The following is a 16541-nucleotide window of genomic DNA, read 5'->3' as shown; positions in this document are numbered from 1 at the left end:
ATTTCTACACTTTCTTTGAATTTTCTGTCGTAAGTTCTTTTTTCTTTATGCAAAATCTGTATATTTAATTGATCTATATTGCAGTTATTGGTTACGCAGTGATCATGAAAAACTGAATTTAGACGACTATATTTTAAATCTGATATATGCTCTTTTACACGTGTTTTTAATGTTCTTTTAGTTTCACCTATATAAAAACTATTGATTTTACAAGTGCAGGGTATTTTATATACAACATTTTTTATTTCGTTTTTATTTTCTATTTGCTTTTTTGAACGTTGTTTAGCATTTAATCTGGATATTAAATTTTTATAGTTTGGGGCAAGCTTTATATTGTTTTTTTGGAGTTCCTTATTAATTTTTTCATACATATGTTTTATGTACGGAAAACTTAAGTATTTAATTTTTTGCTTTTCTTCATCTTTTTTAACAGGGAAAGCAATACTATTATCTATTTTTTGTTGCCAATCATTAATTAATCTGGTAGGGTATCCGTTTAAACTAAATTTTTTGTGTAAGTCATTTATATATTTTCCTTTCTTTCCTTGTTCACTAGTTCTATTGAGTATATTTTTATATTCCATAGAAAAAATGTTCTTTTTTATATGCAGAGGAATATTAATGATAATTCAATGTTTTGTTGATCGAACATTGTTTTTTAAAATTTTCGAACATTAATTTGTTTTCTTTCCTAGTAATAACTATGTTAAGGTACCTTATGCTATTATCAGTTGTTGTTTCTTTTTCGATAGTAAATTGGATTTCTGTATAAATATTATTTATTAATTTACTTATTTTTTCGGTTTTTACTTCAGCTTCATTATATACTATTAGAACATAGTCTACGTATCTTATATAGTAATGTATACCAGGAATATCTGTAATTTTTATGTCTATTTCAATCATTATCAGTTCAGCTTATTTCGGGCCTATAACCGACCCCATGCTAATGCCATCTTCCTGTGTGTAATATTTATTGTCTATTTCAAAATAGTTACTCTTGTAAGCGAATTCTAGTAGGTCTATAATATAAAATTCAACATTCATTTTTCTCAATTGGTTATTAATCATTTGCCATGTTATTGATGGGTACATTTCTATTACATCAAGACTAGCCAATTTAAACGTATTTTCTATCTGGATCTTCTTCAAATCATTTAAAAATTCTTCTGTATTTTTAATAGAATAAATTGAATTATCGTAACTTTTAAGTTTTTCTTATAAATATTTTTCTAAGTTGTACAAAACAGTAAATTTGAAATCGACAATTGGTCGTACATTTTCATTTTGTTTATGAGTTTTTAGTTGGATATTTAATCGAGGAGTTCTCTCGTTATCCTCAGATAATATAAATGCTTTTTCATTTTTAGTAACATCCCCCAGTTTTTGTAGTTTCGTAATTCGTTTTTTTAGTTCTTCATATATGATTTTTCTCGGATTAATCGGTAGTTCTCTGAAATTTTTTCCATTTATGATTTGTAGTTTTTTTAAAACAATTTAGTCTTGGGTTACAACTACAATTTGCTTAGACTTATCTGCTCTAATTATATTAAGATTATTATCATTTAAGTACTTACGCAATTTTTCAATTTCTGTTTTGTATTTATAATAATTTTTATCCCTGACGATTGCTATCTTTTGTCTCCTAATATGTGCTTTTATAATGTTACTTAATTTAATTTTCATTATCTCAGAGTCTTCTTCTGTCAATCCTCCACACACTTTGTCTAGGCTTGGTATTATATCTATCACTCTCCAACTATTAGGACCGTTAAAGTCTAATCCTGTCTGCATTGTCTCGAGAATATCTTTAGGAATCACATACTCTGTTTTATTTAACACAAGGGATTTTTTCCATTCCGATATCTCCTCTATAGAGGGGTATTTAAATTTTTCTATTAATTTTATATTTTTATCTATTCTATATTTATCGATACTACTATTATATAGAATTTTAGTTTCTTCATTTTCCTGTTGATTTCTCTGGTTTTTATATTTTTGTAGACTACGCTTTAATCTTCGAATTTTAATGTATTTAAATTTTACTGTAGATTTGATGATTCTAGAGTTTATATATTTCCTCTTGCGTGTTGGTATGTTCTGGCTGATGGACTTGGGGAGAGAAAGTGTTCTTAGTTGTCTATTATCCGCAGTGTGAGCTTTTAGGTAATCTAGATCGACAGCAAGTTTTTTTATCTCACCTTGTATCCTCATGACATAGTCTGTTTCTCTGTGCTGTTCTTTCTTCATATCTTCCTATTCTGATGTCAACTGCCGTTTCTGTTTTCCAGTAATTTTGTTGTTGTTATCGAAACCGTGTTGTTATTTATGTTTGTATACTGGCACAATGAAGTGACCTTCTTTATCAACACTTGGCAAGTTTTCAATCTTTATTCAGTTAGAATGCTGTGCTACACATTTGCGTTTTGGGTATTCTCCCCTCTTCAGCTAACTAAACAAGTATAAAATAACATATTCAACAATAACCGAACTTAAAATAAAATTATACAATAAAATTGATTTTTAACCAGTGAAACATATCTCACTCCAATACAGACACCCAACTAGTACATAGCAGAACTTTAGACGACTTAAAAGTTTTCATGACGACTACCATAAATGCCGTCTTTTTACACTTTTTTACAATGACACAATCGGTTTTCTTAATTTTTAACACGCAGACAAAGTAATTGATAAATAGTACTAATTAAAACTGTTACATAAAATCNTAAAAATGTAATACTAATGTATTTTGAGTTATATGTAAATTGGATAACAGGACAGTAGTTCACAAAATATGCCTGGTGGAATTTAAACAATAGATGTGTTTTTTAAAAAATGTTTTATATATTTTTTTCAAGATAATAGATGTCTATCAATTGCCCTGTCAGTTCATTAAATCAAGGTATATCGTGATATATGCAAATTGGCCGACTAGATGATAGTGTTGGAAAGATGGCCTACAGGATATGCTTGGAAGAACGAAGACGAAGGGCATGATTTTATGTAACAGTTTTAATTAGTACTATTTATCAATTACTTTGTCTGCGTGTTAAAAATTAAAAAAACCGATTGTGTCATTGTAAAAAAGTGTAAAAAGACGGCATTTATGGTAGTCGTCATGAAAACCTTTAAGTCGTCTAAAGTTCTGCTATGTACTAGTTGGGTGTCTGTATTGGAGTGAGGTATGTTTCACTGGTTAAAAATCAATTTTATTGTATAATTTTAGTTTATGTTCGATTATTGTTGAATATGTTATTTTATACTTGTTTAGTTAGCTGAAGAGGGGAGAATACCCAAAACGCAAATGTGTAGCACGGCGTTCTAACTGAATAAAGATTGAAAACTTGCCAAGTGTTGATAAAGAAGGTCACTTCATTGTGCCAGTATACAAACATAAATAACAACACGGTTTCGATAACAACAACAAACTATATTTATACAAACTACATAAAAATAATCAGAATTGTTGGTGATAGTCATCTTATAATTTGATATCATTTTTCTTATAATGAAAATTGATATACTTGATATTAGTTAACATCATGTACTCAAATCTAGAAATGTAAATCATTTAAAGATTACTTATCAATTTATACAAGGTGTTTCAGCTAAAAGTCAGGATTTTAATTCTCAGTATCTCTTGAACAACTCATTTTAAAACTTTGCACTTTTTTTGTAAACTGAAGTACAATTTCTTTGGTTTCATCATTTGCAAAAGAGGACATTTGTGTTCCTATAAAACATGCTCAAAGGAAGTTTAAAAATGATCATACATCTTTGATTTCTTGATTTTATCTTGCCTGATAAAGTCATTAGAAATTTACTTCACAAGTGTGACGGCCTGAAACCCTTTTTCTGTCTTAAAACAGTATAAACCTCGGGATTTTCTTTGTAAAGGGAAAAAGGAGACTTCTGTGGTCAATGACCGAGATGCTCTCCTCATAAAAAAAGGGAATGTTAAAATATCAATAAAAGAAATCTCCTCCATTTGTTTAACGGTAATTCTATAGATGTTAATATTAACAAGATGGGAATAAGAGATGTTTCTTATCCCCTCTTTGGTTGCATGTGACACGTGGTTACAGCAATAAATCACCTCGTTCATAGTCAAATGCAACATTTGATATAAACAATATCTAGATTGTTGACCAGTTTAAAGAAATTATTGTCAGCTGAGTGTTAATTTATGGATGAGAGCCGTCAAACCTATAGAAATTTATATTATAAAATCATATCTTCTAGACACCAATATCAATAAATTAAACAGACTTCTCTGTGCCAGTGGTCCGTACTAACTCGATCCAGACATCAACACACTAACAGGTGTGCATATAAATCATTAATAATGTCATAGTTCTCACCCCCCTCAAATTTGGTATAAAGAGGGCTCACGGCCAGTTATCAGGGTGCCTTCAAGACAGCAAGAAACAACTGATCAACTGCCTTTAAACGCTGACTGCCGACAACGGACCACTAAGCAAGATTCTACTATCTACAACTTAGTAAGTAGAACTCTCTCTTTACTCTCAGGTGGACTAGGGCTAATTAAGAAATAAATATTAATGAGGATCAGAGACTCTCTTCTGTCGGAAATACGTGAGACGCAATCCAGCTAACCACCTATCGGAACTTCGGTTTGAAATTATTATTATTATCAATCTTGTTCTTTGTAACCTTTTTGTATAGCATTTGTTAATTAAATTTATATAATATCTTAAACATGCGTGTTTACTCATACTCGGCCAACACCTTATCGACTTATCCACGACCTCCCACTCGATTTTCGCCCTCCTAAATTGCCATCCACTGACCCTGTGAGCGGGACTCGTCTTCCCATTGTCGGAAAACGGTTTAAGCTTTGATGCTTAAACCCCAATTCTCACACAAGTCTGGCCAAATAGTTGATGTAAAAAGATTGGGCAGAAAAAAATAGTCGATTGTATCAGGATGTTCTGCATGTTGTTACATGAATTGGTGATTTGGAAATCAAGCACATTGAATACTTCATATGGCAACATTCATAATAAATAACTGTATGGATTAAATCCTAATAAACAGAACTTTAATTAACAAAAAGCTGATATTGTTTAACTTGATTTGTTCAGGAGATATGGAGAATTGAAAACCTGAATTTTATTACATAATATTTTACTTGCTGTTTGTTATCACTTAATATCTTCTGCCAAATAGTTTCAGTCAAATCATTTAATACTGTTTATACTTGAAAATTATTTCAAATGATTTTATTATAGTTTTGGAATTGATATAACATTATTTTTTATGATTTCTCTATAGAGGGGTATTTAAATTTTTCTATTAATTTTATATTTTTATCTATTCTATATTTATCGATACTACTATTATATAGAATTTTAGTTTCTTCATTTTCCTGTTGATTTCTCTGGTTTTTATATTTTTGTAGACTACGCTTTAATCTTCGAATTTTAATGTATTTAAATTTTACTGTAGATTTGATGATTCTAGAGTTTATATATTTCCTCTTGCGTGTTGGTATGTTCTGGCTGATGGACTTGGGGAGAGAAAGTGTTCTTAGTTGTCTATTATCCGCAGTGTGAGCTTTTAGGTAATCTAGATCGACAGCAAGTTTTTTTATCTCACCTTGTATCCTCATGACATAGTCTGTTTCTCTGTGCTGTTCTTTCTTCATATCTTCCTATTCTGATGTCAACTGCCGTTTCTGTTTTCCAGTAATTTTGTTGTTGTTATCGAAACCGTGTTGTTATTTATGTTTGTATACTGGCACAATGAAGTGACCTTCTTTATCAACACTTGGCAAGTTTTCAATCTTTATTCAGTTAGAATGCTGTGCTACACATTTGCGTTTTGGGTATTCTCCCCTCTTCAGCTAACTAAACAAGTATAAAATAACATATTCAACAATAACCGAACTTAAAATAAAATTATACAATAAAATTGATTTTTAACCAGTGAAACATATCTCACTCCAATACAGACACCCAACTAGTACATAGCAGAACTTTAGACGACTTAAAGCAGTGTTTCCCAACCTTTTTTGTGCTATGCCCCACCTAAGCCTTTCTAAAATTCTCATGCCTCCCTAACATATACAGTGGCTATACCAGGCATGGCCAACATAGGGCTTGTCTAATGAATTAATGTGGCCCGCGATTAATCTTCCAATATTAGCTACTCAAGTCCGAATAGCTCGATGAAAAATTTTGATGCCTAAAAAAGAAAAAAAAAAAGTCAACAACTCATTTTAAAATTGCCCCCCTTAACAATCGAATTGTCCCCTTGTGGGGCGTGGGCCCCACGTTGGGAAACACTGACTTAAAGGTTTTCATGACGACTACCATAAATGCCGTCTTTTTACACTTTTTTACAATGACACAATCGGTTTTCTTAATTTTTAACACGCAGACANGCATATGTTAAAAAGTGGTTTTAGTTTGTCAGATATCAAAGGTAAGTTTATAAATTTTTATATATTTCATTATTAGTTTTTAAGAAAAAAAAAACAAAAATTACATTAGAGTAGCATTTTTTGCACAAAGAACATAATGTTTTCATGTAGTTTGTACTAAGTTAGATATACCGAAGTATATCTTAGTGTAACAATAATGAATCGTATTGAGGACTTCACAATAAGTACACGGATTTAGACCGACAATATGAATTTAATTAACAATGTTATTCTTCGCGATTACAACTTGTCTACCATGAATGTAGACGATGAAATTTTACAATTAATTACAAGAAGATTCCTATGGTTGCCGTATTCTATCGTACACTACCTCCCTATATTCTTCGGATTCGTTGCTCCCACGTGCAGTCCTTCTTTGTCTACCACGATGTTTCCAAACCGTCCGTGAGATCCTTTCGTTTCTAATCTCCCTCCAACAGTCTCAAGTCGACAGAAGCCCACAAAGGACAAAGGCCCCTTCCCACGTGGACGTGCTCCTTTTATATCCCTTCCTTCCTCCGTTACCCAAGGTACCGTTCGCGCAGCCAATCATCGCCATGATATGGCCGTACCCTATCCCGAGAACTACTTCTACCTGCGGAGCACTACAAGTTTTAAGTGCAGTTTCATAAGTTGTATGAAATTTATTTATAAATTCACATTTAATGGTGAAGTTAACAGTCAGATATATTAATTGATATGTGTACAAACACATCAAAATCTTTGCCTTTATTCCATGCAATGAGGATGTCATCAACATAATGTAGCTGTAAGACTGGAAAATTAAGAATGATGGAGATCTTAAATATTTTACATTCTGAACTTCTTACTAGTATTTCCACCAACACTTATGACAAAGGAAAACCATTGGGAGACTCTGTTGTTACAAGTAGATTACATTATCATCCTCTGAGAGAGAAAATTATGAATGATGGAGATCTTAAATATGGCATCTGGGTAGCCTACAATCACGTAGGACATTTTCTCAATTTTGCTATGTAACTTTTATCAATTTTATCTGTATTGATATTAATAAAAAAAGCAAAAAGTTTAATAACCATAGAACAAGATGCAGTGGGAAGTCATTGTCTATCAGGAACCTTTTGGTAAGTGTTGTCACCTCAAATATAAAGACAGAAGGAAGCAAAGATTCATCAATCTTATAAAAACTGAGTAAAGAATAATCAATAACCTGCTAAATCAGCTAAAATTGTGTGTTTTGCTTCCATGGACAGAAAAGGGTATTCATCTAAGATATTCCAAGGAAACTTTGATAATGAATAGTTTTGTTTCATATATTATGAATACATATGGACAAATGTTGAAAGAGGCTTTTTTTTAGTCCATATCAATTATATGATAAAGATGTAGTTTGCTTGCATTTAAAAGAAACTGTAATTTCTGTTATTGTTTCTTTAACAGTGATTAAGCAGTATTTTTTAGCATTTGGGAACCTTTTTCAAATTTTCAATTATAATTTTTAGACAAAATCAATCATGTGCATTCTTGCTTTCATCCTCATTTGGGATTGCAGACTGCTATATAACATACATGGTATTGTTCGAGTTTCCTGTCAAAAACTGAAAAAAATATGAAAAAATTTACTTGGGTTTTTTTGTTTTTGTGAATATAAGTATTTTGAATTGTCAAGTGTTCAATTTGAACACTTGACACCAACCTATTTTGAATGTATAAACATAAACTAAAAGGTTTTTAATTTTTCAAAATGTTACACATGTGCATGCTGATATAAAATTTTTATCAACTTTTCATTTGCCATTGTATACATTAGAGTAAATTATGGTAAAAATCAGTTTCTTAGGCAGATTCCTTATGGGAAATGTTTATAGAACTTTAAATAATTTCAGAAACATTTCAATTTTGAAACTAAAATTAAGTTTTTGAATAATCAAAATGTTTATAGTTTTGACTCATTTTTTATACATACACTTGATTAATTTTAATTGTTTTATATATTAGTCTTTTATAAAATTATTTGAATATTTAATAAATTATATTATAGATCTACAAAGAGGTTATTCAGAAGATGTAGCAGAAGGTGAAGATCATCCTCATGTACCACCACGCCAACATTCTGTTAAAAGATCAACTCTGACAAAAACACAATCAATGGAAATGGGAATGCAGAGTTTAACAGTACCTGAAAGACCAGAAGAATTGGGTAAATTAAGAAGTGCATCTAGTGAAGAAATACATAAAAAAGGAATGGAAGATAGTCAACTTTCTGATCCAACTTCAGATGATTTAGAAAAGAAAAAACGAGGAAAGTCTCCATTTCGGTTTTTTCGCAAAAAAGAAGAAAAAAAAGAAGAAGAAGAGCATCTGCATCCTCGTTTTGAGCACTCACCTGAACGATCTAAAGCATTAACTGTCCAAACTGGACCTACACTTGCTGTACATACTCCATCTATGAGATTATCTCCAGCTGGATCTGTTAGTCACATTGTTCCACCTTCAGTGCCAGATAGACCAAATACTTTATCTCCAGGTATAGCTGATAAGGGAACTCATACTCCAAGGAGAGCATCATCTAAAACTAATTTGGATACTTTAGGAGATGATGGAGGAGATGGAGGAGATTATTTGGATCCATCAATAATTGATTTAGTTGATGAATTTTTTTATGGTATTAGAATATTTCCTGGTCAAGATCCAAATCATGTTTATTGTGGTTGGGTTACAACAGCATATAAACATCATAATAAGAGCTTTGATACATCTTTGGTAAGGAAAGTAGTTTTTCAAGCATGGGGAGAAGATAATTCATACCATGAGATGTAAGTAAAAATGATATTTTTAAATTAAAAAGAATAATAATTAAATATAAAATTTTTAAATTTTTTAAATGGCTTTCTTTCTTCTATATAAAATAACTACAGGAGTAAAAACAAAATATATAGGAGATATAAGTTAATATTTATACATGCTCAAATAAAATATGAATAGTACTTGAAAAAATCCATATAAATGATTTTTTAGAGTAATATTCTAAAATACATTTTCATTAATTTTTTCTCACATGATCACAAGTATTGTGCATGAAATGAAATAAATACTTCTTATTTTAAAAAGTATACACTGTATTGGCCCAAATATTAGTTAATATTTTCCCCAGTATTAACAGGCAAAAAATTATTCTTGACTTATATTCAAGTGTCATTAAAGTTTTGTTTGATTTTGATAATTGTCTGTTGAGTATAAAAATTAGTGTGTACACATTGTACACACTAATTTTTTATACTCAATTATATAGAAAAAAAGTAATGAAAATTTCACATATTCTTGTAAAAGTTAGAATAACAGTAGAATTATGAAAGATTGTTGGTGAAGACACAATTATAGAGGCTTTAAAAAATGTTCTAACAACAACTTGGCCAGAACAGAGGATAATGTACTGTTCAAAGACATAGAAAATCATAATGGCACTAAAATAAACAGGAGTGATGACAATGAAAAATATCATTTCAATAAACATATATTAATTTTTTAATGTCAATTTATTTAGCATAAGCATTAATTTTATTTATATACAAAACTTAGCAATTTGCTAATTTTTTTGCATGCAAATAAAATTAATAGTAAAAGATTGACTTATAGTCTTTATAGTAATAGGTTTATAGTCTTTATGGTAATAGTCTTAATAGTAAAAGGTTGACATTTTTAAAAAAATAAGGATTTCAAAATTTAGAATTGATTTATATTTGGTCCAATATAGTATTTTAGTATTAAATTCAAGACATTGAAAATTTATTGTTTCACTATAATGATAAAAAATTTTTCTAATAACAAGATATAAGATAAAAATTTCCATTTAATATAAATATTTTTATGAGAATATTTTGCAAAAGAATACAAATTTAGCATTTAAAAAATTATTTTAAATTTTAAAAATTAAAGAAATGTTAATTATTAAATAATAAATTTTGAAAAAATATATTTTAAACATGACTTTTATTTACATAAAATATAAGAACACAAGACAAATATACAATACTGTTAAGAATCAACAGAATCCAATGGTTTAAATTTGGAAAATATTCAATTTTTTGGAATGTGTCAGGCAAACAGAAAGCTTTGGTATTTTAGAACATAGTCCTATAACTTAATTTGGATGAAAAGAAGTTTGATACAATTGAAAAATAAGAATTTGAATAGAATTTGAATATGGAAAAGTTTAGTTGAGGTGTAGAGAATGATTACTTAATTACAGAAGTCATTCATTTATCTTAATCATCCATTAGGAGATTGGTTTTAGTGAAAACTGTAATCATAATAAAAGAGGAAAATTGGTGTTGACTAGCTTCTTTCCAAAAATTATGTTATGCAGTTTTCATGTAAAGTAATATAAACTGTGAATTTTTTGAGAATTATACATTAGTTTATAACATAAACTGTTGTTCTGTATTTCTTACGTATTAATTTATATAAATTCAGTGAAAGACCTGTTCATATTCTCTAGAACTGGAAAATAAAGAAGGCAACTGAAGGAAGAACATCTGAACTTAACTAGTGTATTCTTATGTTTGTAGAGAATTGAATTTATTGAATATAATATTGTCAAGTGAATAGAAATATTAAAAACCTATTGTTTGTAATGATAAGATTTTTTCTAGTAAAAAAAAATCAAAACTTCCATTTAATATGAATTTTTTTTATGAGAATATTTTGCAAAAGAATGGAAAGTTCTATGTAAAAACTGAATTGTTAATCTATTGTTTAAAATTTAATTCAATTCAAATTTGATTGAATTAAATTTTAGCAAGATTTTTCTATCCTTAAGAAACATTAAATTTCTTTGTTAAGTCTTAATTAAGTCTAGTTTAAATTTTATTTCCAATTACATTGTTCTTTCTGTTATCTTTCACTCATGTATATATGTATCAGTGGTGTTCCATGACATTTGATGATAGGGAAGCTGTGTTTCTGTAAGAAGCTGACTTCCTGGGGCAATCAGTTAATTGCACGTCAATGATCGTCTAGGATCCATTCGTATTCATTTATTCGATAAGCCAGATATCACAGTTACATTCTGAATCTCTAGCTACGATATAAGGGCTACAATTAAAAATAAAATAATAAAAACTTACTTGGTGAAATAAAATGTGTGGTGGATATACATACCTGGTACAAAATATTTTTCAATTGTATGAATATATTTTTAAAGAAAATTATAATTAAATATAGCATTGTAAAGAAACGTACATAAAAATAACATAAAATATTCTTCACTTTTTAAATCTTAAAAAATCCACTTAGTCAAATAGCTCTCTACGAGTGGCTAATGGATGGAATCAGAGTAGGTTGCAGTGCGAGCATATACGTGGACTGTTAAATCCCGAGGGTGCCAATACCGATCAATGTCAAATACCTCTTTTGTTGCATCACTAGTATACCTCAAAGGACGCGACAGGGTTGTAAATTTTAAACGTTTCTTGCCATAGCTGTAAAAATCTAAATATGTTAAACTTAATAGATTGTCCATTGTTTGTTTTCTAACTAATTTGTTTTAGAACCAGGAGTGCATGGAAATTTCCAAAAACTTTTTTTCAGTTACTCTCATTGAATTGGAAAAATTTCTGTTTATTACATCTAATATTATGAAGAAATCAGTCCCCACTGTACTTGGCTAGGGATTGGTTTAGTTATATTGTTTAAGTAAAATTCCGGCTCTTTCAGCAGGGTTTTATTTATGTCCCTAATTCCCTAATCGCTTAATTATTTAACTACTTCTTAAGTAGAAATAAGTTGAAACTGATTACTATGTACTTGAATATTTGTAGTCTTGGGAAAGAAGTGGAAAGACAAATTTTTATGACAATGATACATAAATTGTAAATTTAAGGAAAATAGATCTAGAGCTTTTTTGTACCTTGTTCGTCTCATTCATTAAATTTGGTTGTAAATGATGCTGCTAAAGTAACAGTTAATTTTTTAACATTGTACAAGAATTGTACACGTTTTTTTCTACATCCCCTTATAGATGGGGCATACTAAATCGTAATATCACTAGTTTAACATTAAAATCTGTAATACAATATGGAAGAGGGAGAGCAGAATAAATATATCAATTTTAATGGATTTTTTAACTCCTGTCAGCTATACAGAACTATCATAAAAAACATACCAGTAAAACTCCTATCGGTTGGGTTAAGTTATAAATCTACTTGATTCACATAATGGGGTGAGGGTGACCAGATATTTAGCATGTAGGCTGCTAACAGCCCAGAACCGGTCCTGGATAGAATCATTGGAAGTGTTATATGACATTTTGGTGTGTAGCTTTCACCAGTGAGGTTGATGCTCTGTAAAGTGCATCAACCTCACGAATGCATATAATCTGGCTGATTGGAAACTGTCCTGTATTTGACAATACAGCACTTCCATTCTGCTACTGATATTCAAATATACAATAGCAATCTTATTGTTTTTTTTTTTTTCACATGTAGTGTAGAAATTTGTAATAAGATACATAATGCAGTTATAATAAAATATTAATTTTAACTAATTCAAAGTACATTAAAATATGAAAATAATTGCACAATATGTCTTTATATATTAGAAAATACAAGGGAAGCAGTGGAAACACTGCTTCCAGGGATGGCACGCCACTGATATGTATATATATATATATATATAAATGAGTGAAAGATAACAGAAAGAATAATGTAATTATGTATATATATATAACAATGATATACATACATACATATGAGAAATTATTTATTGTGACATAATCACAATGCTGGGCTACAATTTTTAATCATATTTTTAATGTATTTAATTTAAAATATGTGCCCTCCACCTCAACTGATGATGGATGCAGGAACATCTGCAAATACTCCAAAGAAGGAGTGGATTGCACCAGTGCACAACAGAATGAACATACTGACAGATTTGCTGAATGGCTTGTTGGGACTTGTTTGCCACAGCATGTGACATCCAAAGTCGACTGTCGCCACAAACAGGTGCATCTGTGTCCACCCAAACCATTTGCAACAGGGTTGCATAAAGTTAGGATGCACATACATCAACTAACAATTGGGATTCCATTAACTGCTCAATATAGGGCTACACACCTGGCTTGGTATTGTTGTCATTGCGGTCGGACCACTGAATGGCATCAGATACTGTTTATGGGTGAATCCTGCTTCTGTCTGTGGAGGAATGAGGGTAATGGATATGTGTCATAGTATTCCAGGGAATGCTATATGCTAGCCTTTTTCTCCAAGCTTTAATCTGTTTCACACTGGGCATCATAGTTTGGAGAGGCATTATATTTGATCAATCAACAGCCCTGATGCACATTTCCAGTACTCTGACAGTGGACCAGTACATCATATGAATTGTGGGGCCTGTGGTTTGGCTACTGACATGGTGTTTTAGCAAGATAGTGCTCAACCTCGTCATATGTTAAACTCTGACTAGCTTGAACAGAGTAACTCACCAGCGAGACTGCCATCCTTTCCTAAATGGCAGTTTTGCTGGATCTCTCTCATTGAACACCTGTGAGACTCGTTCAATGTGATGTATACCTGGGACCACTGCCACATATTGTAGACAACATGTCCACCACAGTGGATGCAGCTTGACAAGGGAGACTTCAGATAACCATTAATTGCTTCATCGATAGTATGTCTTGCTGTATAGTTGTATAGCAGCCTGTATAGCTGTCCAAGGGGGGTCATATTCATTACTGAATAAACAGTTGTCTTTTGCATTCTTTGTTTGTTCTTTTAATTATTTGCATATCTCTGTCACCTCTGCTTGTCCTGCAATTTGCATGAGGCTATGCACATTTCTTTGTAGTGTTGCAATTTCACTTTTGAGTAGTATATATTAAATTCAAAATTTGAGTAAAAGAAAAATTTGAAGTGTTTTTCTTAAAATATGAAATTTTGATGTAAGATTAAAAATGCATTTTAAACTATATAAATAAATGGAAAAATAAAGACTTAAGATAATTACAGATATCAAACATAATATTTAGATATACAAGGGTGAGTCAAAAAGTAAGTTGCACTCATACCAAAAATAAAAGTATGAAACATATGGGTCAAAAACTTTAATTGTATGAATGTACAATTCAAGTACTACTTTACAATATAATCACCAAGTTTATTTAAACATTTATTGTAGCATGGCACAAATATTCCTTCTTGGTATTTCCTCCCGTTCAACATGTGATAATCATTGTCATGTTGCATTTGTGATGTCTTCATTGGAGTTGTATTGGCAGTTTGGAAGGAATTTTTTTTATGGATTGAACACTAGGAAATCACAAGGTGCAAGATCTGGACTGTAGAGAGGATGTTTCCACACAGTCCATTTGAATTTTTTCAGTAGGGCCTTCATGATGCCTGCTGAATGAGGTGTAGCATTGTCATGCAAAAGTTTCCTCACTGTGCACTCCCTTCAACTGGCATCAAATTTCAGTGGGGTTACCTTTTTACCCATAAGAAATGAGTTTCTACATGAACTTCCAATTTGGATGCTACATCCAAATAACACATCATCTTTCATGACTGAAAACTGATTAACCTCTGCAACCAAGTTGACAAATCTGCTACTCTTTGTTAGCTGAAAGTATTACTAATGTTGCCACCAGGTTTCATCTAAATAACATTTATCAACAAAAAATTCTTACCAATTGTAACTTACTTTTTGACTCTCCCTCATATAGTAATAGATTAAGATATCTGTTTTTGAATAATGTCTTCCAGACAAATATAAACATCTATAAGTCCAATAGTTATATTAAAGCCAAATGATTGCTGGATTAGATCAGGATGTTATATTACTGCTACTATTAATAATTAAATAGATCAAATTACTTAGCATTTAATTATTAATATAGCAGTAATATAACTCAATCTAATCTGGCAATCATTTGGCTTTAATAGCCCTGACTATTGACATTGAGTTTATAATTCTGGACAGTGGCTTATCCAGGATTTTGAGAATATGAGTGATGATCAAGGCAGATTGGGGGACCAAAGCATATGACTGTCATATTTCAGAGAATGTTACAGTAGAGTGTCGTTTATCCAAATCAATTGGGGACTGAGGTTGTTCGGATAACTTATTTTTCGGATAACCAATTATGTACGAAAAAATATATTAATTTATCCCGTATTGAAATTTTTCTTTGTTGTGTATCACTTTGCGTTGAATTTTCGTCGATGTTAAGCCTAACGAAGACTATTGTATCATTAAAAATTATTTTTTTATTTTTACAAACAAAATAAATATATTGAAAAATATAAAAACAATAAAAAATTATACTTCAGAAGTTAATTTAGTATCAAAAACGTAAAATATTTGAGTAGCCGAAGACATAGCCAAAGATTACAGCGCCACAGCACTGGCGAAAATTTAAATTTGTCGACTGGAATTCCTTCGGATAACCGACCTTCGGATAAATGAAGCTCTACTGTATTCAATAAACTTAGAATTACTTATTTACCTAATTGAAGTCATGTGATATACATTATTATATTTATTTTTATTTTAAAGTAACAAAACTGATTGCTTTGGTATCAAGGGAGTACTGTGGTCCCATAAGAATCCTCTGAATACACCCTGTTTTTACAAACACAAGAGTACAACATGTATTTGTTCTTGTGTTTATAGATTTTATATATCTAAAAATTTTACTGTTAAAATTGTGCTATTTTACATATGTCAGTTAGTAGTGAATAATCATCTATGGTTTTGAAATTTATTTAATATTTCAGAATTGTTATTTTATGAATTTTAAATTTATGTTCAATTTTATATTAAAGTTTTTCTAACATTTAAAACTTTTGTTTTCAAAATAGCTTAAAAAAATTATATTTGAAATATTTAAATTTGGTGTAGTTTCTATATAATTTTTCATAGTTCAATCAATAGTGTGACATATCTGTATTTATATTATTGCTTTGTTCATTGGATGGATTTTATAGTTCAAGCATTTAGACTTCTAAATGAAATATAGTTTTAAAACAAAATAGCTAAACAATAAATATAACTGACTTTTTCTAAAAAATTGTCAAGAAATTTATTTTTATTGTCAATAATCAAAAAGTCAAAA

The 16541-nt window shown here is 30.2% G+C and overlaps 1 protein-coding gene across 1 annotated transcript in view; it reads left to right on the top strand.

Annotated features, from left to right (window-relative positions):
- The window catches only part of LOC111622781 (ryanodine receptor-like), a 420607-nt gene that overhangs the window by 158042 nt on the left and 246024 nt on the right, over positions 1-16541 (top strand). The window contains exons 41-42 of the mRNA XM_023365203.1: positions 6406-6450; positions 8472-9246. Of these exons, the coding sequence (XP_023220971.1) occupies positions 6406-6450; positions 8472-9246 (820 nt within the window). The remainder of the gene's footprint in view (positions 1-6405; positions 6451-8471; positions 9247-16541) is intronic.

Source organism: Centruroides sculpturatus, unplaced genomic scaffold, assembly GCF_000671375.1.
Source record: "Centruroides sculpturatus isolate CEXI.00-Female unplaced genomic scaffold, Cexi_2.0 scaffold157, whole genome shotgun sequence".
Classification (NCBI taxonomy): domain Eukaryota; kingdom Metazoa; phylum Arthropoda; class Arachnida; order Scorpiones; family Buthidae; genus Centruroides; species Centruroides sculpturatus.
This window is presented reverse-complemented; position numbering and strand designations above follow the sequence as displayed.